General features: G+C 38.2%; 1 protein-coding gene and 1 long non-coding RNA gene across 2 annotated transcripts; one reads left to right on the plus strand and one right to left on the minus strand.

Moving 5' to 3' along the window:
• Positions 1-11,839: 11,839 nt before the first annotated feature.
• Positions 11,840-16,044, plus strand: LOC129423999 (uncharacterized). The gene is made up of 5 exons (XM_073871682.1): positions 11,840-11,964; positions 12,634-12,941; positions 13,241-13,411; positions 13,646-14,037; positions 15,430-16,044. Exons 2-5 carry the CDS (start codon positions 12,647-12,649, stop codon positions 16,042-16,044), a joined length of 1,473 nt encoding a protein of 490 aa, XP_073727783.1. The 5' UTR covers positions 11,840-11,964; positions 12,634-12,646.
• Positions 16,045-20,912: 4,868 nt separating this feature from the next.
• On the minus strand, positions 20,913-22,090 carry LOC129423996 (uncharacterized). The gene is made up of 3 exons (XR_008637930.2): positions 21,901-22,090; positions 21,120-21,317; positions 20,913-21,026 (listed from the first exon to the last, which is right to left on the minus strand). It is a non-coding gene; the product is annotated as an uncharacterized lncRNA (long non-coding RNA).
• Positions 22,091-23,119: the final 1,029 nt, after the last annotated feature.

The following is a 23,119-nucleotide window of genomic DNA, read 5'->3' on the forward strand; positions in this document are numbered from 1 at the left end:
CATCTCTGGGGCCCAGGTAAGCCCATGCATTAATGCGGCCCTGGCTGCACCCCATTAAGTAAGAAAGTCAAAATGATACCGAGATGACCAATAACATCAAACCAGGCAGACAGACAGAGGTGCAACACAGAGGCCAGATGCGCAGTTAGTGGAAGTGCAATAAAGATGTAAGTAATCAAATGCTGACTATTATACAGCCGTTTAATGAAAAGAAATATGAAATCACAGTGTTTGTCGAGGTGACAAGACAAGAAACATTACTGAAGCTGAGCCACATGGGTGTCCAAATTTAATGCGCTGCTTTCACTGCCTCCAGTAATTCACTTCCCGTTACTCAACTTGTTTATTAAGAAAATTCAACACCACCCTTTTATTCTTGAAGCGATCTTTTTACTCTATATTGATTAGATTCACTGTGTTGTACTGGACTGCTGCTAAGCTTGAACTTGAAAACGCGACGCATCACGTGTAAGCTACAACGCTTTATCCACCGCGCGTGCACAGAGTTTAAATGAGCCAATGTTTATCTTTTGGCTTAAACATTTTATTGCATTCGGTCTTATAGCCAAATAAACACTACCTGTTGAAGTCATTAAAGTTAATTAAATAACAAAAGAAGAGAAAATCACTGTGCCTGACTGAAACTTCTTCCTGTAGTGTTGAGCTCTGCTATTTAAAGTAGGAAGTTTACCCTGATAGCACACAAACATCTCGAAGACGTCTATTTGATGTCTGCGTTTACATCTGCAAGACGTATTATTAAGATTGTTTGCTCATCTGCAATACGTCTCTGAGACGTTTCCTAAAAGATAGCTCTATATTCAGTTAGCCTACTGTATGTTTACTTTACTGACACAGCCCAGTGTGCCCAGGATGGTAAAATAATTATTATAACATAATTATATGTTTTCTGATGCATTAAAATTATGTAGAGCAGAAAAATACGATTTTTTTGGGGGGGGGGGGGGTGCATGCTTATATGGACCTCTGTATTTATAAAATCCTGCATAAGGCCTGGTTATAATTAAATACAAAAGCCAAAAAGGTCCACTTTTTGAAAAAAGACCCCTTTCCTTTCAATAGGCTGGCTACGGAGCTGGAAATTTTGTCGGTCTATGCTGGTTTAGCTGGGTGGTAACCATCATACCAGCACCAAAACACAACATATGCTGGTCTTGCTGGTATGACCAGCATGGGATGCTGGTGCTGGTTCAGCTGGTGCTAATGCTGGTGCTGATGCTGGTTTAGTTTGTGTTCACGAGCAAACAGCACCAAAATTATGCTGGTCTTGCTGGTATGCTGTTTTTTTTCAGCAGGGAATGCAGGCTTCCTAGCAAATTTTAACATACTTATTATCACCTTCATTAGATAAGGCTACGTGATTAGTGATTGAATTGACTTTCACTATTTTCTTTAGAGTTAGCGCCATGGAAGACAGTGGTTCGGAGGACATCCCGATACCACCCCTCCCCCACTCAGCTCTTGCCTCTGATCACGGAGACCTAGCTCCTACTGCCTCCATAACCCTAGAAAAGCTGCGTGAAGAAAAGAGGGCCTTGGTGGACCAGAGGGATCAGCTGAGGACAGAATTGGATCGGCTGTTAGACTCAGTTGCTGCTGCTCTGCCCTGCTCCATCAACTGTGCCTGCCACTCCACATTGCCACAGTAAGTTACATTACAGTGTTTTAAACTGGTCCTTTTTAATCCAGATACACTTAACAAATGTGATCCAAATTTTTCTCAGACATTAAAGCTCACGTAACACACGCTGTTTCTGCATTTCTGATGTTAATCTGGAGTACCTATAGAGTAGTATGACATCCTTTATATCTCTGAAGAGTCTTTAGTTTAATCAGATTTATAAAAGAAAGATTAGCTTTACCGAATCTTTCCGATAACGTACGAAAAAATGAAGAAGGAGGAGTTACTACCACAGGAGGAGCGAGTACGAGTCATGCAACACTATACAACACTGTTTTAACTTATGATTCACTACATGTTCGTGTCATTTATATAATATACACGCGGCTATTTCCAACATAAGACAGAGAAGTCTTACTTACCACGTGTAACTCGTCATGACCCGGTTCTGAAAATCCACAGCATCAAACACACACACAAAACTCCGCTGCTAATCCGGATAATAAATTATATCCATTGTTTCCATAAGGCTGGATGTCTTCTCCTTACATCCAAAAACATACTTCTTGTTGTGCCATTGTTGACTTTTGAAATTAAACAAAGCTGAGTAGCGTGATAAGCTGTTAGCAAGCTCTAGCGTCTCCCGCTGACTGACGGGTGGGCGGGGTTTTCCGGGGGAAGTTTTCCGGCGGAAGCCCATATAAAGAAGTGATACATATCGAAAACCCCTGAAACGTCAGTTAGAACTGTAATCGAAAAAAACTAGCCGAAACTTGTAGGAACCCTGGCGAAGTGCATTCGGCACAGAAATACTCTGTAACACGCCCAACTGCTGTTTTGACACTTTGCCTACGTTTAGCATGAGGAAACAACTCTATAACTGTGTTAATAAGTCAGAATGCTTGAAATACCATCAAACCCCCCCTTTAAAATATCCAAATGATGTGTCATTAGTAACCGAAGAAACATCTGACATCTATGTGAAAAGAGTTTTAAGGTCGCTCACAATTGTGAGCAGTGGAATAATGTGACACTGAATTAATGGTAGGTTATACCTTTTTATTTAGTGCAAAATTCATAGTAACTTTGTCATTGTGAAACTTTTTAAAATGAAAATTCTAAAAATGTTTTCCCAGTGGACACAAATTTTGTCATCAACATGTTTACTTATTCCGACCACACTCGACAAAACTGAATAAATGTGAACTTTTATATTGATACTACTAGACACTTTGAAGACAATGTGTACAAAAAATCTTTCTCATATCTTTATGTTAACATAATTTTATAACCTTTTGTTTTTGGGCTTTGATGCAGCTATGATCTTCTCATGGTACAAACAAGGATGGAAATTACTCTGGTCATTCTGACCAATTGTGCATGAGAAAATGCACATATTTATATAACCTTTAGTAGTTCCATATTTGCAGGAAATGTACTAAAACAACATTAAGTAACATTTTAAAGCTTTATATAAGCTTTATATTATTTATAAATATTTTTATGGTAACAAATGTGATTGGTGGGAGATTTAAAAAGGAACACTTAATAATAACGGCACACTATAGATCTTTATTTAAGCATTAGTAAATAATTAATTCATCATTTATAAAGGCATTGTTCCTACATTAATAGAGATTAGTAAGCAGTTTATTAATAAGCAGGTTATGAATGTAATATTATAACATGACAAATTGATAATTTATAAAGTATGAATACAGTTATTAAAGGGACACTAAGTAGGATTTTCCCCCATCTAGTGGTGAAATTTTATTTTGCAATCAAACGAATAGTGCTCTCTAGCGCATTACTTTTTCCAAATGCGTGTTGCAACTGTGGTAGCCGTTATGTACTCACTGATCTCCTTGTCCGTTTTAGCTGGTTCACATGTTTTGAATGAAAACGCATTGTGGTAGGCTAGTGCTTTTTGTCCCTCTCTGCTATTATAGTTTTTCAATATGGCGAAATGACATGGAAGCCATCTAGGACTTACCTGTTCAATGTAAATAAAGAGAAGAAATTCTAAGCTTACAAAGAAAAGTCAGATCATCGGCAGAGGTCATTTGACATTGATTTTGACTCATAAAATATTTAAAAAACTACACATTGTCCCTTTAAACACATAATAGACATGCTTATAAATCAAGAGCAAAGCATTTCTAGCTGTATTTATAAACTGTTTACTAATATCTATCAATGTATAAAAAATGCTTTACAAAATAACGATTTAATTGTTCACAAATGTTTAATTGATGATTTATAGTGTGAAGTTATTATTATTATTAAGTGTTACCAATTTATGTTCTTTAGAGAAACCAGAAAAGAAGAGGAGAAGAATGACATCTTCTTCATCATCTTCAACCTTCACTTCATCTTCATCCACCTCCTCATCTTCTACATCTTCCAGTGACAGAGAAAGGAAGAAGAAGAAAAAGATGACAAATCTGAGATTATTTGGGAAAAGAAGTAAGTTGTAAATATAAAATATGTAAACATTACACTTTCAGCCATTTTTATTTGTCACTTTGAACAACTGTCTTTTAATAATACTTCCTCACATATTTTCCCTAGACCATAAAAAGGACAAGCCATTTGGAAAATAGATGTTATATTTGGAATTACACATTTATGCTACTATGTTCAGAGTTCTAGAAATGAGGAAAAAAAGAAAACATTTCCTGATGTTATCTAGGGATGGGCACGGATATTGGAATATTCTTTCGGCATTAATTATTCGAATTGAAATAATGCTTTTCGAATGTTTGTTTGTTTTTTATGTGCCTCCAAAGGTTTATGACTTATTTAATGCTTTTCCTCTTCATATTTACTGTCTTTTTCAGACTTAAATGTAAAATATACATGAACATTAATTCAGTATTTCTGATTGTTTGGCATTGCAGATTGCAGACGAATTTAAGTTTTTCCTTTTATCTCCGGGTTTGTGCGCCGCGCCGTATTTGGCCACTGGCTCAGTGAGGGCTCACGTGCTGCCCGCATCAACACATCATGAGAGATTTGTAAGCTTTTTGTTATAAAGTCTACTTTATTTTGTTAATAACAAGACAGACACGGAGAACGAAATGAAACGGAGAACATTTATTATATGCGGTGCTCTTTCGAAAATGAACCGGATAACTGCACATGGCAGTTTAAAAGCAAAGCTCCGTCTTTGTGAAATCTTGTTAAATTAAGCTAACGTTAGTAACTTTGCCCAGTCAATCCGTCTGTTGTTTTTATCGGATAACCATCATCACGAGGAAGAGTTTTCTCCGCAGCACCGACATTATTGTATCTAGTCAGAAGAACGGCCTTCACCGAAGCAGGTAGGATAAATAGGGTTTTCTTTGTTCACAAATACATGTCAAACTAAACTGAGAAGATATTTATATTGCGAGTGAGCAGTCGGTTATGTAGATGTGTTTTTTTGTTTGCTCCGGGCTCTTATTTGGTGTTTTGAGTCTGTTTAAATGACGATAGCCTTTGTCAAGTCCTCAAACTTGAAACTTTGCAAGTCCTCAAACTTCGCTTAGATTTGGGGTTAGTGTATAATATTGGGTATAATATAATGTATGTAAGATCAAACAGTAATGAATTCATACTAACGACCGACTTGAAACTAAGGGTTTGACTCAGACTTCGCTCCGCATGGGGGTTTAACGCCTTTTTTCTGTAGGATATTGTTTAAGAAGAATTAAAACAAATAAATATATTTTTTACAATGTTTTCAACTTAAAAATACACACACACATATATATATATATATATACATACAGAATATAAGTTTAGCTTGTTGTGGATATTTCCTAATTATAAGCCTTCTGTGAAATTATGACAAAATGAAAAATACAAAACACGCATGTCTTAATTAACATAATTTAAATAAACGAATATTTGAATATTCGTTCTTTATGAGCTTAAATATTCGAATAGTAAATTACTGGAAAATGCCCATCCCTAATGTTATCAAGCATCACCAGCGATTTTTGTGTGAGCATATCAGTGAACACCCCTGACCACTCAGTGAGTTTCACGTCTTTGTAAACGAAAGTTTAATGCATTTTAGAAAGGATTGTTCCAGTGCACCTATAGACCGTTTCATCGGACGCACGTGATACACGCCTGGATCCGAACCTTACTTCCGGTTTAGTTTTTAATGGTCTGACTAGTTGCTAAACTGATCTCTTGAACAAATGACTCGTCGAAAATAACAAATGTTTTGGTTTCCTAGGTAATCTGTGTGTTGTTTTTTGCTTGTTATATAAATAAAATAGCTTTAAAGTACTTTGTTGTTATTTACTCTTAGCGGAGTTTACCGGAAGTTACGTGCGGACCGCGACAGCCGCTTGTTTATGTTGTTACTGCTGAAACGGTCTATAAACCCATTGTAGAGGTGGGAGGTGAAACACAAACACCCGAAAATTCTCAGGGCAGCCGCATATGTCGAAATTTCAGTCAAAGCTGTTCTATTTCGCGATAAACAATCTGAAAACAGGCTTTAAGTGTAAAATACCGAACTTTTCCTGTAATGATGGGAAAATGGTTTATGTTTCAAGCGCAGGGTCTAAAAGTGTTGTTCCTTTTCTCGTAATGGGTGTGTTTTGGGCGTAACGTGCAATAAACCAATGAGGCATAAAAAAAAATAAGTTTGGTTCTGGTTGGTTGTCAGTTTAGGTGATGGGTCGGTAGGGATTTTATTTTATTTTTTTTCAGTGGCAGAAAGGGATAGGTAGGAAATTGTTACATTTTTAAATTGAATAGCGGATATATGAGGTGACTTTGGCTATATTGCGTGTTTGTCTCACGCAGCGCAGCACGTCTCCACGGATTATCTCTTTTGTCATAATCAGGATTTGACATTAACTTTTTTGCTCACCAGCCAAAGTGGCTAGTTTTTCAAAGTTACTAGCCACTCAGCATTTTCACTGGCCAAATTTTTGTTGCTGGTAAAATCAATTTTATATGATTAAACTTGACTTTGGCATCCTAAAATGACTTTAATTCGAGCAAATTTACTTGCTAAATTAGATGCAGACTGAATTTCAAATGCAGTCTGACTACCCAAATTAAGACAACATTTATTATCTGGTATATAGCTGGTATATCAGTATAGATCATATCATATATTTAGGTGCATGAAAAACATGCTAGTAAGTAAGGCATAAGTAGATTAACTTTGAATGAATATATTAAAAGTAGAGCAGGGGTGTAGAAGAAACACTAATTCTAAACCGAAAAGATAAACATAAAAACCATTGACAACCACTTTAAATATTTATTAACAACAGCAGTAAATACTGTCAAGAAATGTACATTAATTTTACTGTCAGCTAGTTTATGCATTTGTATTTTATAAGCTTGATCATGGTTACTGATAAAAGTGATTTAAGACTTTTTAATGACAAATGTTGAGAGGGCATTATTGTAACATTAAAATGATGCGCAAACCTCTCAGCTGGCGGGTTTTCTTTGATTTCGTGTGCATTCAGGTATGCGCTGAATTTCTCTTCGCTCTTGCCCCGAGAGTTTGCACGCAATTTATATCTAATCAATCACTTCCATGCAATTGTTTTATCTTTCCCGAAGTGTGTATGCGCTCAGACTTTGCCTCTTGTGCATTCGCAAATCCATCAGCTCTTGCGCGCTCTCTGGAAGGTGACGCTTTGGTCCGCAACGCCCCGCTGATCGCGTGCGCGTCTCTCAACAAACAGTCTCTTTGCGTTGCGCTGGGTGCAGAGTGCTCATGGAAGTTGTCGCATTGCGTATTGTGTATCATTTCGCATAACTTTTAAGAAAACTACAATTAAAAAATTATATTCAACCTGGCAAAGTGGCCAGTCTTACCCGCCACGGCCGAAATCTACCCGCATTTGGCGGGTGTTAATGTCAAGCCCTGGTCATAATACCATAAATTCAAATATTATAATTCACTTTCTGACCGCAAAAATGAGCCTTGGTTTGTCCTCTCTGGAAGAGAAAAGCCCACTTGCATATCGTTGTTCAGCTCGTCTTTTTTGGTCTGTAAGTTACAACTTTCGGCGGGCGCAAAAGATTACATTGCTGTGCACGAAAAAGCATCTCGAATGCACACCAAAAGTTACCAGTGCTTTTGTAAGTGACGACAACGATGTGTGAACGATTGTGTTAACGGCCGTATAGCTGCCTTGTTTTTAGCATTGGTAGAGGACGTTGCATCGCGTGCTTTACAAAAACGGTGCTGTACTAAAAGGTAAATTATAGTTCGCCTCAAAGTTTTTGTGTATTTATTTAATGTGTATTATTTCTTCCCCAAGCTCATAAAATAAATTTGGGTCGCACATAAATTGGCAGGGTCGGTCGGAAACCGGAACCAAACAATTTTTTTTCTTATGCCTGAGAGTCTCATCTCTCTTCCCCTTTAAAAGCCAGATGCGCTGGTGCCATGCCTATTCCCTATTTGAAATTTGTAAACTCAAAAACTAAGTGGAGGAAGAAGACAACCAGTTTAAGATTGATTGATACAAAGTCATCATATACAATAAATACGTGGGGTAGCATTTAAAAAAACATAAAATACAATATTTACATTTGTTTAAAGCAAAACATTTATTTACTTACCAGGCTACATATGAAGCATCTCTTTACACCTTCTAATGTCTCATAATCGGTCCTCATTTATGTCCAAGACACTCAATAATAAACTTTTACATATTCATCCTTTTAATTTTTCATAATATAAATAGGATTGAGTGCTGCTACCCATCCATTTGTGTGATAAGCAAACACGCATTGTCGTCCCGTATTACTAAGGCGCTCATTAAATTACAAAAACTATATTGCGCCATTGACTTTAGACTAGGTTTTAGTTGGTCAATGGCTTAGTCTATTTTAGTTGCCTCAAAATAGCAACGTGCCAACAATGCGCCTCTTAGACAAGAACGCCTATGGGCGCAAAATTGGGCGCAGATGCATTTGCTGTTTAAACAACATGGGGCTAGACTTGAAAATGTTCATTGCGCCCGGGTTGAAACTAGCAAAAGCCACTTGTGTATGATAGGGCCCTCATTGTTTATGCAATACCCCCTTAAAAAATTAGTGTACTAATGCAACCTTTTTTGATATTCTACTAACTATATTTCTGTGCTTGTGATTACAGGTGACAATAGCATCAGATGGGGAACAGTTTGCTGTTCCTCCTTATACCCCAGGGACAACTCTGCAGTCTTATGCCAAGGACTTGTAGCAGTTTGTGGCCTCCTGTCCCCAACTTCGGAAGAAAATTGAGGACATGAAGAAAGAATATAAGCTGCTACCTATTAAAAATAAGTTTCGTAATTGATTTTTTTTTTACAATTTGTTTAAACAAATTGTTTGTTTTCTCTGTGTAACTGTTGGTGATCATGGTTATTTATACACTTTCTACAGGGTGATTTCAAGATTATTTCTGTTCTGTTTACAGTTTGTACATTGTTGATGTAATTTCAACATTGTGATTGTTTATTGTTAAACTTGTTTTAATAAATGTTGTTGGTTTAATTGTGCTACTGTTCTTTTACAAGTCCTTATTTAGAAAATTGTTGATAATGCTAATGGTGAAGCTAGGTTTGTCTGTTTCAGCATACTGGTTTAATGTTGTATTTACCCTGTAACTACAAGGAACAAGGGGGTAACAAGCGCCACTTTAATTTACAGCCTGCATGAGTAACACTTACCCTGTAACTACACGGAACAAGGAGGTAATAATTGCCACTTTAATTTACAGCCCGCAGGAGTAAAACTTACCCTGTAACTACACGGAACAAGGAGGTAATAAGTGCCACTTTAATTTACAGCCCGCAGAAGTAACACTTACCCTGTAACTACATGGAACAAGAAGGTAATAAGTGCCACTTTAATTTACAGCCCGCAGGAGTAACACTTACCCTGTAACTACGCGGAACAAACACTACTGGGTAACAAACACTACTTACTATGTAACAATATGAAACAACACTATTTGCACAGTAATTACAGATGAAGGTAGTTTTATTAAGAAAACAAAACACGTTTTAATTAACGTTATGCAGTGTATTTGACCTGACGTTTATGTCTCATTGCAATACAATATGATAAGGTAAGTACTGGTATGTTCTAAATTAAAATCAGAGCAGAAACTTTTTTTGCATAACGATAAGTAGTTTAGTAAGAAAAGCCAATAAATAGCATTGCTAATGTTTTTCAGCTGTTTATAAACTTGTTTCAGATTCATGTAATGTGCAAGGTACACAGATACATTTTGTTACCCTTCAACCCAACGTTGTAAAACTACAACATTGACATAACAAGCTTATAATCTTATATAATCAAAACATTCAGCTGTATCTTAAAATCTGCATGATCTAAACACATAACTTATCACAGAAAAAAATATTTTAGGCATTTTACTTACATAATTGTTGATTTATTTAGTCCAGTAAAAAAGATTATGTTCCTCACTGCGGTTTTGCAGGTTTTGTAAGTTTACGGCCAGCAAAGCAAACCTATTACAAAGTCTACCATTCAAAATCATTGCAGGGTTAGACATTAGGACTTTTTAAGTTGTGTAAATGTGGTTTTAAAGAGAAAAAAACATGTACAGGTATACTTTATTCAATTTTAAACTGATGTTGTAATATTGCAACCGAGGGTTTTACAGGGCTAAGAAAAGAGAACACATCACACATCACATCTACTGGTGACTGGTCCAGTAAAAAATTCATTTTAAAATTCTTGTTCTCACTTTTAGGGCCTTAGATGGCCATGCCCCTACCTACATTACTGACTTGATACAGCTTTACACTCCAATTCGAAGTCTCAGGTCATTAGATCAGAGCCTATTAGTCGTTCCCCGTACTTATTTTAAAACTAGAGGGGATTAGTCATTCAAGGCGGTTGCTCATAGGCTGTGGAACGCTTTGCCTCTTTCTCTGTGCTGTGTGAACTCTGAGTCGATTCTTTAAAAAAAAACAACTGAAGACTCTGCTCTTCAAACAGGCTTTTGGTTAGTCAGAGGTTTTTATGGTTGTTTGTTGTGTTTGTTGATTGTATCTTGTATTTTGTAGAATGTATTTAAATGTTTTGTATTATATTTTATTGGAAAGCACTTTGTGATTTTTATCTGTGAAAAGTGCTATATAAATAAATTTTACTTACTTTAAATAGGGAAACATGGAAGTGTTTTTTTTACCCCGGGGAGGCAGCCTTCTTGGGCTTAACTTAGCTTCCTCTTCTAGACGTTACATTAGTAATACGCTCGCCTATAATGTCGAGTCATAGCCACAGCAAATTTGACTGCTTATGCTATCGTGTATTATGTTGTGCTATCTGTCGTTTTTCTGTGCTTTTACTGCTTCTATTAATGTAAAGCTGCTTTGAAACAATTAAGTATTGTGAAAAGCGCTATATAAATAAAATTGAATTGAATTGTTTGGTTGCTTCTGAATTCATCTCTGTTTGGAACATAAGGAAGGAATGGGGCTAGACTAAATGCTAACATAATCATGACGAGCTGTACAAAGATGAACTGCACACATTGAAAAAAGACAAGGATGTATTAGTTGGTATAAGCTGAGGTAAGAACATAGTAAAATATTGAAAAACGGTGTAGTTTTCCTTTATCTATTAATATTTCAGAATGCATGAAATACTGTTAACCCCCTCTAACTTGTATATGATCTGATTATATGGTGGTAAAATTAATCTATTAAATAAATATAAAAAATTGTTGTTGATATTGTCATTATTGATTAGTTGGTCTGTGACGTCACAGAGCAACTAACCCAACTGCGCAGATATATAGTAAGGTACGTCTTCTCCATACATCAAAAGCTAAACCGATATAAAGTCAGGAACATCTTTCCTATAGAGCACAACCTGTTTTGAAACCAGATACCTCTTTTCCATATCTCGAGCTGAGCAGTTTTGTACTTTAAAGGAGCGGTGAATCAAATACTCAATTTTAACTTGATAATTTGTTATATAAGAGGTCTTCATACTTAAATGAACACCCTGCAAGTTTCAGAACTGAAAACGGCCGTGCTACTGAAATATAACAGTTTTTGGCACCAATCCAGTATTACAAGCCAGTGTGGAATTCGAAAAAATATGACGTCAAAGTAGAATTGAAGCACCTCTTCATAGCCAAATACAAGGACCACTTTTGTAGCCCCTCCCACAGCTTCGCGTGACACACGTGTGTCTCAACAATAGGCCCTTTTCACAACTACGTCCCTCAACTTCCGCTTTTCAGCGCAGCCGGGTGATGTAACTTCCGTGTTAGACGGCATTGGGGGAGAGTCTACTAACAGCTCGAAATATCGACAATAAATGTAAGTTTATTCATGCTTATGTATTTATTATTGTGTTCTTGTGGTAACTGTATAAGTTATTTTGTAAGTTATCAATACAAAACAGCGTTTAACAGTTGGAAAATTAGGTAAATAGGTAACGTTTGCACTAACAAGCAACACGGAAAAGTTATATGCATCGTAACGTCTTAACATTACTTAACTCGTTGCCTTTTATATTGAAATGTGATTACTTTCTTTTTAATATAATGTTGTTTATAATAGCCTGATAGATTCAGTCACTTAAAGTGCTACAACAATTCTAAGTTATATATTGATGCTATTGCCCTTACCTTTCTGTGTCCATCTGTAAACAGCAGCCCATCCTACAGTACACACGCATGTCCTAGTCATTAAGATGCTGTCGTAGTGTTCCTTAGATGCTATGTTCATTGTGTAAATATTATGTCTTTATATTAAAAGATTAAAATAAGGTAAAATTTTAATTTGACAGAAGTTACAATTACCTTACGCGGGTTGCATGCTAAAGGAAAAGGTGGAAAACATGTTAACTATGAACGCGAAATAGTAAAGTTTAAAATAATAATATTTACGTATTTACAGGTTAAATTGATTCTTTTAATAATGTTAATGACCATTTCAGCCGAAGTGATTCATCATTACTTTCTTTCTGTCTCCATCTTTCAACAGTATCATAACACGCATGGCACAGTCATCATGTAAATGTTATTGTAGTGTTCCCTGTTGTTCAAACAACAAAAAGAAGTTTCCTTATCTGAGTTTCCACGACTTTCCAGTGGACGAAGAAATACGTTCCCGTTGGGTAAGGGCGATAAGAAGAGATGAGGGACTTAGTTTTAAAATACTTCGAGGGAGCACCTATGTATGTAGCCAACACTTTGCCCCAGAGGATATATACACAACACCCAGCAGTGGACGAACCAGGATAAAAAAGGGAGCAGTGCCATCTAGATTTCCCTGGAATGACTGGGGTAAAGGTATGACAGTATTACGTTTGGTAGTACATTAACAAAAAATCATAAGTTATTACAATGTAAAATTGCCATGCTTTACAGTTAATTATGCTTGTATAAAATACATGATAATAGTACTGAACCTGTTTTATAGCTTATTAGTCCATATAAAAAGAAATAATACATCATCCTGTTGCCATTCACATTGCAAATTATTGCATATGTGGTGGTATTTTACATTTTGTTTACGCTTTGAGGTTCTGATAATTGATTACCATATATTTAGAATGACATTCATGTCTGTCTATCTTTCACATCTTTAGGAAAAGGGTCACAAGCTCGGCAGTCAGTTTACCAGAGAGCAAGGAAACGTTTAAGGTCTGCTGGCCTTGATGAATCTCAGGAGATGCTTGTTCCAGGAGACATCACAGAGGAGGCCCTGCCTGTGGGTGGAGTGACAAAAGAACATGACTATGCCTACCATCCTTCTCCTGGTTAGTACTACAAAAAAAGAGTAACAGGTTTTTCTTTGTGGCAATAATTGTTTTAACTATAGGGTTTGTAGGATTCAGAGCAGCTGTGCTTAATGTTAAAAGGTTTGATGCTTATTTATGAAAACCTCAAGTATTACTGGAAGCTCAATTACTCTGAATAGAACCCCAATATATGATGATGATGATTGAGAACAACTACAGATATTACATTGTAAACTTTTGCTTTCATTTAAGGTAAACTGGATGGCGCTGCACAGAGAATCCAAGAGTTGGAGCTTCAGGTTTTGTCACTAGAGCTTGAAATCCAGCAGCTGACCGTTAAGAAGCAGCAGCCTCTGATTTTCAAGTTCTGCGTCACAGATGAGGACTTTCGTTACTACACTAGGTTCAGCTCAAAGGAGGTTTTCACTGTGTTTTGGGAGTCAGTTTACCCCTCTGCTTCACGCGTTTTGTACTGGTCCAAGGCACAACGAACAGCACAAGAGACACCTAGCCCTCAGCGAAAACTTCAGCTCATTGATGAACTGTTCATGTTTCTCTGTCGTGTTGCAGCCGGGCTTCAGGAGAAAACCTTGTCGTCCATCTTCGAGGTCAGCTTGTCTACTAGGGCTGAAACGATTCATCGAGTTACTCGATTTACTCGATTCAAAAAATTCCTCGAGGCAAAAATTCTGCCTCGAAGCCTCGTTAAATTCCTATGACGCGCACTACACGCGCCAAGATCTGATTCACACGGACCGTTGTTCAATGTTCAGGAAGCACATCATAGCGCGTGGTTCATTTTGAATTTAGTTGGCGCGAGTGCGGAGCGAATATGTCCATAAACGGCAGAGAGAGACTGTCTAAAGTTTGGGATCATTACATTCAGCATCTGAACTGAAAACATACACTGCTGTTTCACCAAGCGTCGATGAAACAAGGTAACGTAGCTTCCGCTGATTTTAATCCCATACTGTATTTGTAGCGATGTCGTTATGCGGTTTGACTAGATATGATGTTTAGCTTTGATGTTTTTAAGGAGTAAACGTATTCACGTTCAATTGCAGGACAGTATAGATTAAAAAAGAACCCCTTCACACACACACGCATGCACTACAGGTGTGTGTACCAAAAAACGGCACCACAGTGCAATCATATATGGGCAACTTGTAATCTGACATATTTTGTTCAATAATAATAATCTCTGTTTTATTGGAGTTTAGCATAAGGAAGTTATTCTCTCTCACGCGAGTCAGACCGATCGCGCAATGCATCACATATGCTTAAACTTTTATGTAGCCACGCAACAATAATTTCAGCATGCATTCACTGTATACAGCGGGAGGTGATGTTGTGATTTTTCGAACGGATTCTTAACCTAAAATGCACCGCAATGCAAGTGATGCAAACCAAATGCAGCGTTCTATTGAAAAGTAATGTATGTATTTCTGCAGTACCAAAATGCAATGAAGCAACTGAACGTCTGACTGGGGTCTTCCTCACGCACAGAACGCGTGCACACGCACAAACACAAGTGCACGTGCGCGCATACACACAGGTTGTTACCATAGCAAATAGGCTCACCCCAGAAATGATATATTATATGTTAAAAGCCTAATGGTAAATGCTGCAGGTGTAGAAATGTACATAAACCAGATATTTACTTTGATGTCAGGGCTAGATTACAGCATGAAACCTGTTGTGCATATTAATAAATTAAAGTGTTTAATTGTTGGCACTGGCACTTATAAACACTAAATGGGTAAAAAATTGAAATAAATAGGCTTATTTCTTGGAGCCAAATACCTCTGTTTTTTTTAGAAATAAAAGCCAAATGCTTGAACATTTTACAGCCAAGTCATTTTCGTTATGCATTATTTGTTTTGGTTGTTTAAAAACACACAAAAAAATTATCCGATTACTCGATTAATCGATCGATTCAGTGCTAGATTAATCGATTACAAAAAGAATCGATAGCTGCAGCCCTATTGTCTACAGTTAGCCGCATCATCTTAACATGGACAAGCTACCTTTACCAGGTTCTTGGCTCGCTACCATTGTGGATGACAAGAGAGCAAGTGCAGGCCACAATGCCTGACAAGTTCAAGCTCTACTGCCCTCAGGTGAGAGTGATAATCGACTGCACCGAGATTCGTTGTGAAACAGCATCTTCTCTTTTGCTACAGTCGGAAACTTTTTCCAACTACAAAAATCACACCACCTTTAAAGGTCTAATTGGCATTGCACCATGTGGGGTTATCACATTTATATCAAAACTGTACACAGGCTCCATCTCGGATATAGAAATAACTCGGCAGTCACAGCTCTTACACTTACTTCAACCAGGAGATGGAGTAATGGCTGACAAGGGGTTCCAAATTGAGAAGATGCTGTCAGAGGTGGGGGCAACACTAATCATCCCTCCACTGAAGAAATCTAACCAGCTCAGCATGGAGGATACCCAGAAGACCCAGGCTATTGCCCGTCTTAGAATTTTAGTTGAGAGGGCCATACGTAGGGTGAAGGAGTATCATATTTGGGATGGACATGTTCCTCTTTCTATGGTGGGCTCAGTCAATCAGCTGTGGGCCATCTGTTGCATGTTGTGTAACTATCAGGGACCTCTTGATATCAAAGGGGACAAACCCATCTGAAAAGGTTCCTTTTCTAAAGGGATAGTTCACCCAGAATTGGCCAGAAATTAAAATTTTCATTTGGTCACTCTCATGTTGTTGCAAACCTGTATAAATTTCTTTGTTCTGATGAACACAAAGGGAGATATTTTAGAGAAATGTTTGTAACCAGACTATTTGTGGACCCCATTTTTTTCCATAGCATTCTTTTCCTACTATGGAAGTAAATGGGGTCTACAAACGGTTTGATTGCAAGCATTTCTGAAAATATCTTTGTGTTCATCAGAACAAAGAATAGAGGTTTGCAACAACATGAGAGTGAGTAAATGACAGAACTATCCCTTTAAGGCGGTGTTCTTTACATCCAACCCTGGTGAGCTGTTGTCCTGCAGAGTTTAGCTTGATTAAGGTTGGAGCTAAGCTTTGCAGGGCACCAGCTCCCCAGGGTTGGATGTGAAGAACACTGCTTTAAAGGGTTAGTATTTCACACTGTGCAGATGAACTGTATATACAAGGGCTGTGTATTATATTTTTACATTTGTTAATTTTGAATAACGTTACGTTAAGAATATTTGTTGAATGTTTCAGTGTTTTCTAATAAACAATGTTGTGAGACATTATGTAAAAAGTTTATCCTGAGTAAAATGTTTTTCCCCTTACACATTAAAAGAACAAGAATATTTTTGAAACTTGACTTTAATTTAGACATTTGGTAATAGTCTATAAGTGAGGTAAAGAAACACATCAAATTTGTGAACAGTGAGGGAATATAGGAATATATTTATTTATATAGAATAGCAATTCAATTAATGCGTATGTCTAGATATGTATTCTATGTCATGAGTCTGTCTATGATGTTAGAGGCTATGTTTTGTTAATTGTGGTATTTCGTGTTGTTAGTGTAAACAGGAGTTTGTGTTGATTTCGTTCATTATTGTGATGTCTGACTTATGTTAATTCATAGTTAAATGTTTTGTTTGTGTCATTAAGGACTGTTGGTGACCTGGTAAGCGACTACAGATGTAAAATAGCCTGGGGGCTAATTCTGGCATATTCATATGGCTGAAAAGCTATTATGTTTTCTTAATATGTATTGTCCCTTTTAAATAAATTAAATTAAATTAAATAAAATCAAAAGCTTACACAGCAGCTAATATACAAACACAATATACATAATATACAAACAACAACAAGGTTACAGTAGTTGTATGCAACCATGGAACATAAGAGAAGCAAATAGGCTTTTGTAAATTGTAAATTGAAAAAGTCTTTACAACAGGAATCACAGATGTTCACATCTATTTACATTATTTACACACACTATTTACATATTTTTACATTTTAAAATTATGCCTCAACGTAATAATACATCCATGTAGATGCTGTAATAAAAATAATCCAGCTTATTTCGCAATGAGTTTATAACCTCCTCATCTCTAAAGATTCTTTCAACTGTAAAATCAGTGTTGGTATCCGTTATGAAATCACACCACATTAGTCCACTTAATGCCAGCTGGCCTTGAACCTGATAGTAGTACTTATGGTTTTTCTTAAGGCAGGCCTGGCCGTGAACTTTGAAGAGGTGTTTAACTTGAGAAACATTGTCAACATCGCAACTCTTTACCTCTGCCAACCCAAATGGCATTGTTTCTCTTGGGTCGAAGACTTTAGCATCAGGGCTAGCTGCAAGGTGAGGTGCATCTGGGTGGATGATTATCCCACACTGCATCACAGAGATATCACAATAATCTGAGTATTGCCTCAGTATTTCAGGTTCCAAGTCCAGCCCTCTTTTCATAGCAGCTGTTTGGGGACTTCCTCTAAGAATGCGAGCAGCTAAGGCTTTGGCAGTAGACTCCCCACGGACATGGTAGATTTCACCGAACCTACTCGCTGTCAGTCGGGGTTTCCGGACCTTGGTCCACAACTGGCATTCAGACTGCTTTCGGGTTTCTGCCTCAATAGCAGCAGAGATTTCCCTCGACACCATAAGGCTTTCTAAGTGGCATTGTTGCTTATAGTTGGACTGAAAATTGTAATGAAATTTAAAATGATAACCTTCAACAGGCAGTTGAGGAAATTCAGGGGGAGGAGCATGTTTTATAATGTCTCTACTGATCTCAAGAGGGCACTGGTAGGAGAGCACAGACCCAAATGGCACAGGGCCAAACTTAGAGTCCACCAGATTAAGGTCCTGAAGTCCGTGCAGTAGTTTGCAAATGCCGGGTTGTGGGCGTTTTTCTTGCAGCTTCTCAACACTGGCCATGATTTTAGGATCTGGAAGAGGTCCTGATAAAAAGGTTAGATATGTCAAGTTTAATTTACTTATGTCAACCATCCTTTCATTTTTTAGCAGACACCAATACTTGTGACCTCTCTGTAAATACACATTAATGTCACGGTTAATCCGTGTCATGTCTTGTCTCTGTTCCGATTGTTATCACCTGGACATTCATTGATTAATTACCTGCCTCATCACACCTGTTTGTCATTTAGTCTGTGTGTATATATACCTCTGTCTTCTGTTTGCTCACTGCTGGATCATTGTCTTCGATACCCTGTCTGTTTCCTGTGTTCATGTTCCTGAGTTTCTGTATTCACCTTGTCAGCCCTCGTGTTTTTATTATTAAATGTTATTTATTTGGAACCTTGCGTTTGCGTCCTGTCTCTCCTACCCGGTCGTGACAGAATGATCCAGCCCAAACTGGACGCAGCAGGTTCACGGAGGGCGGCTCCCCCAGGAGTTTCGTCGAGGGGGAGTAGTGACATCGGGGTTCATTCCCCATCAGCCCCGATGTCTCTTGGGGACCCCCGTGAGCGATCGCTCGCTCCTGCGGGCGGAGGAGCTGCCCCGGCGGTCCCACAACGGTTGAGTCGTCGTCGACAGTCCCTTGGAGGACCACCATCCTGCTCGCAGGGGGATCCGGAACGGACCACGCCCGATCATTTCCCCGGGGTGGCTACCGAGGGTCTCCGTTTCCGCGAGGGGATGGGAGATGATTTCTGGGGGCATCTGATCGTCGACGATTCCCAGGAGGGGGGTAATTCGTCTGCCTCGGTTCTCGGAGCGATCGCTCCGGTTCTCCTGGCGCAGTCCGGCCAACCGTCCTGTTGGTCTCATCCCGGCGGCTGCCGGCTTCGCCAGGGTCCCCAAGCCCTCCACCCCTCCCTTGGACTCTCGCTACCAGACTTTGTTTTTGTTGTGTTTTATGTGAGTGTCTGGTAGCCACTCGTAGAGGGGAGGGTAATGTCACGGTTAATCCGTGTCATGTCTTGTCTCTGTTCCGATTGTTATCACCTGGACATTGATTAATTACCTGCCTCATCACACCTGTTTGTCATTTAGTCTGTGTGTATATATACCTCTGTCTTCTGTTTGCTCACTGCTGGATCATTGTCTTCGATACCCTGTCTGTTTCCTGTGTTCATGTTCCTGAGTTTCTGTATTCACCTTGTCAGCCCTCGTGTTTTTATTATTAAATGTTATTTATTTGGAACCTTGCGTTTGCGTCCTGTCTCTCCTACCCGGTCGTGACAATTAAAGTGTTTTAAGCTTCTGCAAACCTTTATATAAATTTTTACAATTTGTAGAATACATCAACTAAAGGCTTATATAAAAAGTAAATATACTAATGATTGCTTTGTTACTAATTATACATTAAAGTATTTGGACAGGTGTTTATTCAGACTTACCACTATATGCTCTGTAGGGGTGGAACAATACATGTATTCGTTTCGAACCGAATCGGTACGGGGGTCACGGTTCGGTGCATGAATTTAAACGGAGAATACACGGTATGAAAATAAAAAAAAACTTGCGTGCAAAATAATTAATGTAATGCGGAACTACTGTTAGATACGTGGGTTCTTTATGGACAGCTAATCTGTTGCCCCGCTTTAGCTCTGAAGCTCTGATTGGCGCCGATGCAGCCGAGCTCCGCCTATGTATGCGCTCTATCAGAGCCCGTCTACATTCTGGCACTCTGCAGTTTTTTGTCAGGTTCACGGTCCAGTGAGTGAAATAGCAGCGACAGCAAGTATGGCAAGTGGTGGTGAGGATCCGCCGGCCCCTTTAAGATCGCAAGTTTGGCAAAACTTCAGTTTTCCAGTCAGTTACAATAGTACAGGCGAGAGAGTGGTGGAACAGACGAGGACTGTGCGTCGGCGTTGTTCAGCAGTTGTTAGGTATGTGAGTGGAAATACATCTAATCAGGGCTCTCAAGTCTCACGCATTCACCTTGACACGCATTTCAGTCAGTTCAAACGCCACACTTTGTATTTCTCACGCTGAGAAGTAGGAGATAAATTGTCCTGCTATATACAACAGGCATACGCAGGGCAGTTCTGTCGAGTTCAGCTGCTTTCAGTTTTTTAAGTGTGCTAAACTTTACGCAGCGCCATCAGCGTCAGAGTACCGCGAGAAATCTTGCGGAGGAGGCTGATTTCAAATCGCTCTCGCGTTACTCTGACGTCATCCACTTGTCGTTTCTTGCAGCGCCTCGTGAAGTCGTACACACCTATTAATTCATCCTACGAGCCTATTTTTTGTTCTTTAGTACATTAATATGAAATAAGGCCAAAAATATAATTTAAAAATGTATTTAGGTAACACTTGTAATACATTTGAACCCCTATTTGTATGAAAGATGAGTACAAGATTACTTAAAGTGGTATATATTTTTGAAATACGAGATAGTATGTTAAATGCATTTCAGTTCATATTCATGACATCTCAAAATAACACTGATAAGGACACCTATGTTTTTAAGATTAGCTTAAAAAATGCCTTCTTCATTTTTGTTTTGCTTTTTTCCTCCATTGTACCGAAAGTGAATCGAACCGTGAAGCCTGAACCGAGGTACGAATCGAACCGGGACTTGTGTGTACCGTTCCACCCCTAATGCTCTGTACAGTGTACATTTCACACCAGTTCGGTCACGATCCTGGGATTTTGGTACTGGTTTACACACTACCATGCAGTTTGTTGACTCAGGTGCAATTCCCTGTAATATACTGATGATTGACTACTAACTGATAAAAGTCATTACAAGCTGCTAGACCAATATCATTACATGTAACGAATATTAATGATTTACCTGTGTCCTAGGACGGTGCCATGTCTGCAGTGAGCTTGTGCATGACAGTGGCAATGGCACTGTCTTGAACCCCATGGTACTGTAATGAGCACTTTGAAACAGTAGTGCTACGATGTGGTTGCACAGTGCTTTCCCAGCACAACAGGTACATGACATGCCATTCAGTACCACAGGAACCTCTCTAGCGTGAAATGTAACCTGATTATAGAAACATGAAATAAGTTTTTGCTGCACACAATTTTACATTTCATTTTAATAATTGAACAAACAGAAGGATTAAAGTAAGTGGATAAGCTTTGAACACAAACTTTATTTTGACTTCTCACAAAATATTTCTGTCTTTACTTTCCTCAAACAACCCTGGTCTGTTTCTTATGGAGCTACAAAGTTATTGACATCAGACTAAAAAACACACCACAATGGAACGTTGTGGAATACTGCAAAAGGCTCTGCAACCGCAGCACAACATGAACATCAGAAAAACATGAAGGTGATAAGCCTCCTCATTTTTCCTCATGGACTTGTGACAACGTCCTCTCACTGTCACCTCATCAACAACTACATTCGAAACTATTCCAATGCAATGTTATTTGAAAGAGCACAACATTAACCAGGAGCAAGTTACTGACGTTTACTTAACAATGAACAATCTTTAACTAACATCAGTGTAATGTAAACACGACAGCAACAATAGTTTATGGGACGTACTACAAATAATAAGACAACGCTAACGTTAGCCTCCGCTAACGTAAGCCAGGATGGACAATACAAAAATGCTTACCTTCATAATCAAACAGGTACTGCTCAATAAAGAATTTGTATCCTTTATCAAGTTTAGAACGTGTCGTAAGTGAAAATATGTCTGCAAGTCGCTGGACATCATCCAAACGTATTTTTGGCAGATGTAAAAGGGACTGAGTAAACTCCATCATAGCGTTCCACTGTACAGGCCCCTGCTGGCGGACGTAGAAATACCCTGCTTTGATTCAAGATGGAGGATGAGTGACGTCATGTGAAAAGGGCCTATAAGTAAACATGTCTTTAAAGATTGCCAAATGTAACCAAAATGACTTTTAAATAAATTTTTTCTGAGAGACTTTTATTTTGACGCAGTGATCTGTAGTAACCATGGAAACGCATTTTCGGTTGTGGAAGAAGGGTCTATGGGAAGAACACAGACGCTGGATAACGGAGGCTCAACATTAGGAATGTGTGGATAAAGTTTGCTTTTGAAGAAGTTCCAGCTCGCGTTTGTTTACTTTGTGTACACGGATTCGTTTGTAAAAAAGTCGATGCTGGATTTGCAGAGAGACTGTGATTAAAAACACCACTAATACTGGATCTGACAAAAATGACACAGCAGTATACACAGTAAGTTTATTTAGGTTACTGCGTTTCACTATTGCTTTGTTAGAAGAGATCGCTTGATATGTCTGTTGACTGTTTTAATGTACTAAAAACATTAAACGATTAATAAAGGTACAACACTTAACAACACGACTGTAATTTAATTGTAGAAATATACAAAGTTATTGATAAAGAAGGATTTATCAGCCGCAGTTTAGATTCTGATGCACGCTTACTGTGTTGTATACAGTAATTTAGTCACGTCGATTTTAAATTTTTGTTTGTACTTTACTATACGTATTGTCATTTATGTGTATCATCTTTAGCCCCCAGAATCTTTTGTGGCTCAAACATATTTGTGTTCGGCTGCTATTTTTACACATTAATGTTTTTAAAACATTTGCCCACATGTAATGATGGGTAATGAAGCTGTCCAATCATAGCAGTGGGCGTTTACAACAATTTCCATGATCGATGTTGGGAAAACCAAAGAGTCCCCTAGAGTTAGAGAGCTGAGAGCAAAATTACTAAATTAGAATGTTTTGTTTTAAATGCCAAGGATATTTTTTAAACTAGCCGGTTACTAGTTTCTCATTTAAGGTTTGAGCATGCATTTTATCCTAGATTTGAAGCGAAACACAGACTTTTCGAGA

Source organism: Misgurnus anguillicaudatus, chromosome 9 (assembly GCF_027580225.2).
Source record: "Misgurnus anguillicaudatus chromosome 9, ASM2758022v2, whole genome shotgun sequence".
Classification (NCBI taxonomy): domain Eukaryota; kingdom Metazoa; phylum Chordata; class Actinopteri; order Cypriniformes; family Cobitidae; genus Misgurnus; species Misgurnus anguillicaudatus.

Excerpts from the sequence above, each read along its gene's own strand:
- LOC129423999 (XM_073871682.1), top strand. The coding sequence starts at position 12,647 with ATGGCACAGTCATCATGTAAATGTTATTGTAGTGTTCCCTGTTGTTCA. Across the intron at positions 13,412-13,645 it reads TGCCTACCATCCTTCTCCTG|GTAAACTGGATGGCGCTGCA; the intron begins GTTAGTACTACA and ends CTTTCATTTAAG. Across the intron at positions 14,038-15,429 it reads GGGCTGAAACGATTCATCGA|GTTCTTGGCTCGCTACCATT; the intron begins GTTACTCGATTT and ends TACCTTTACCAG.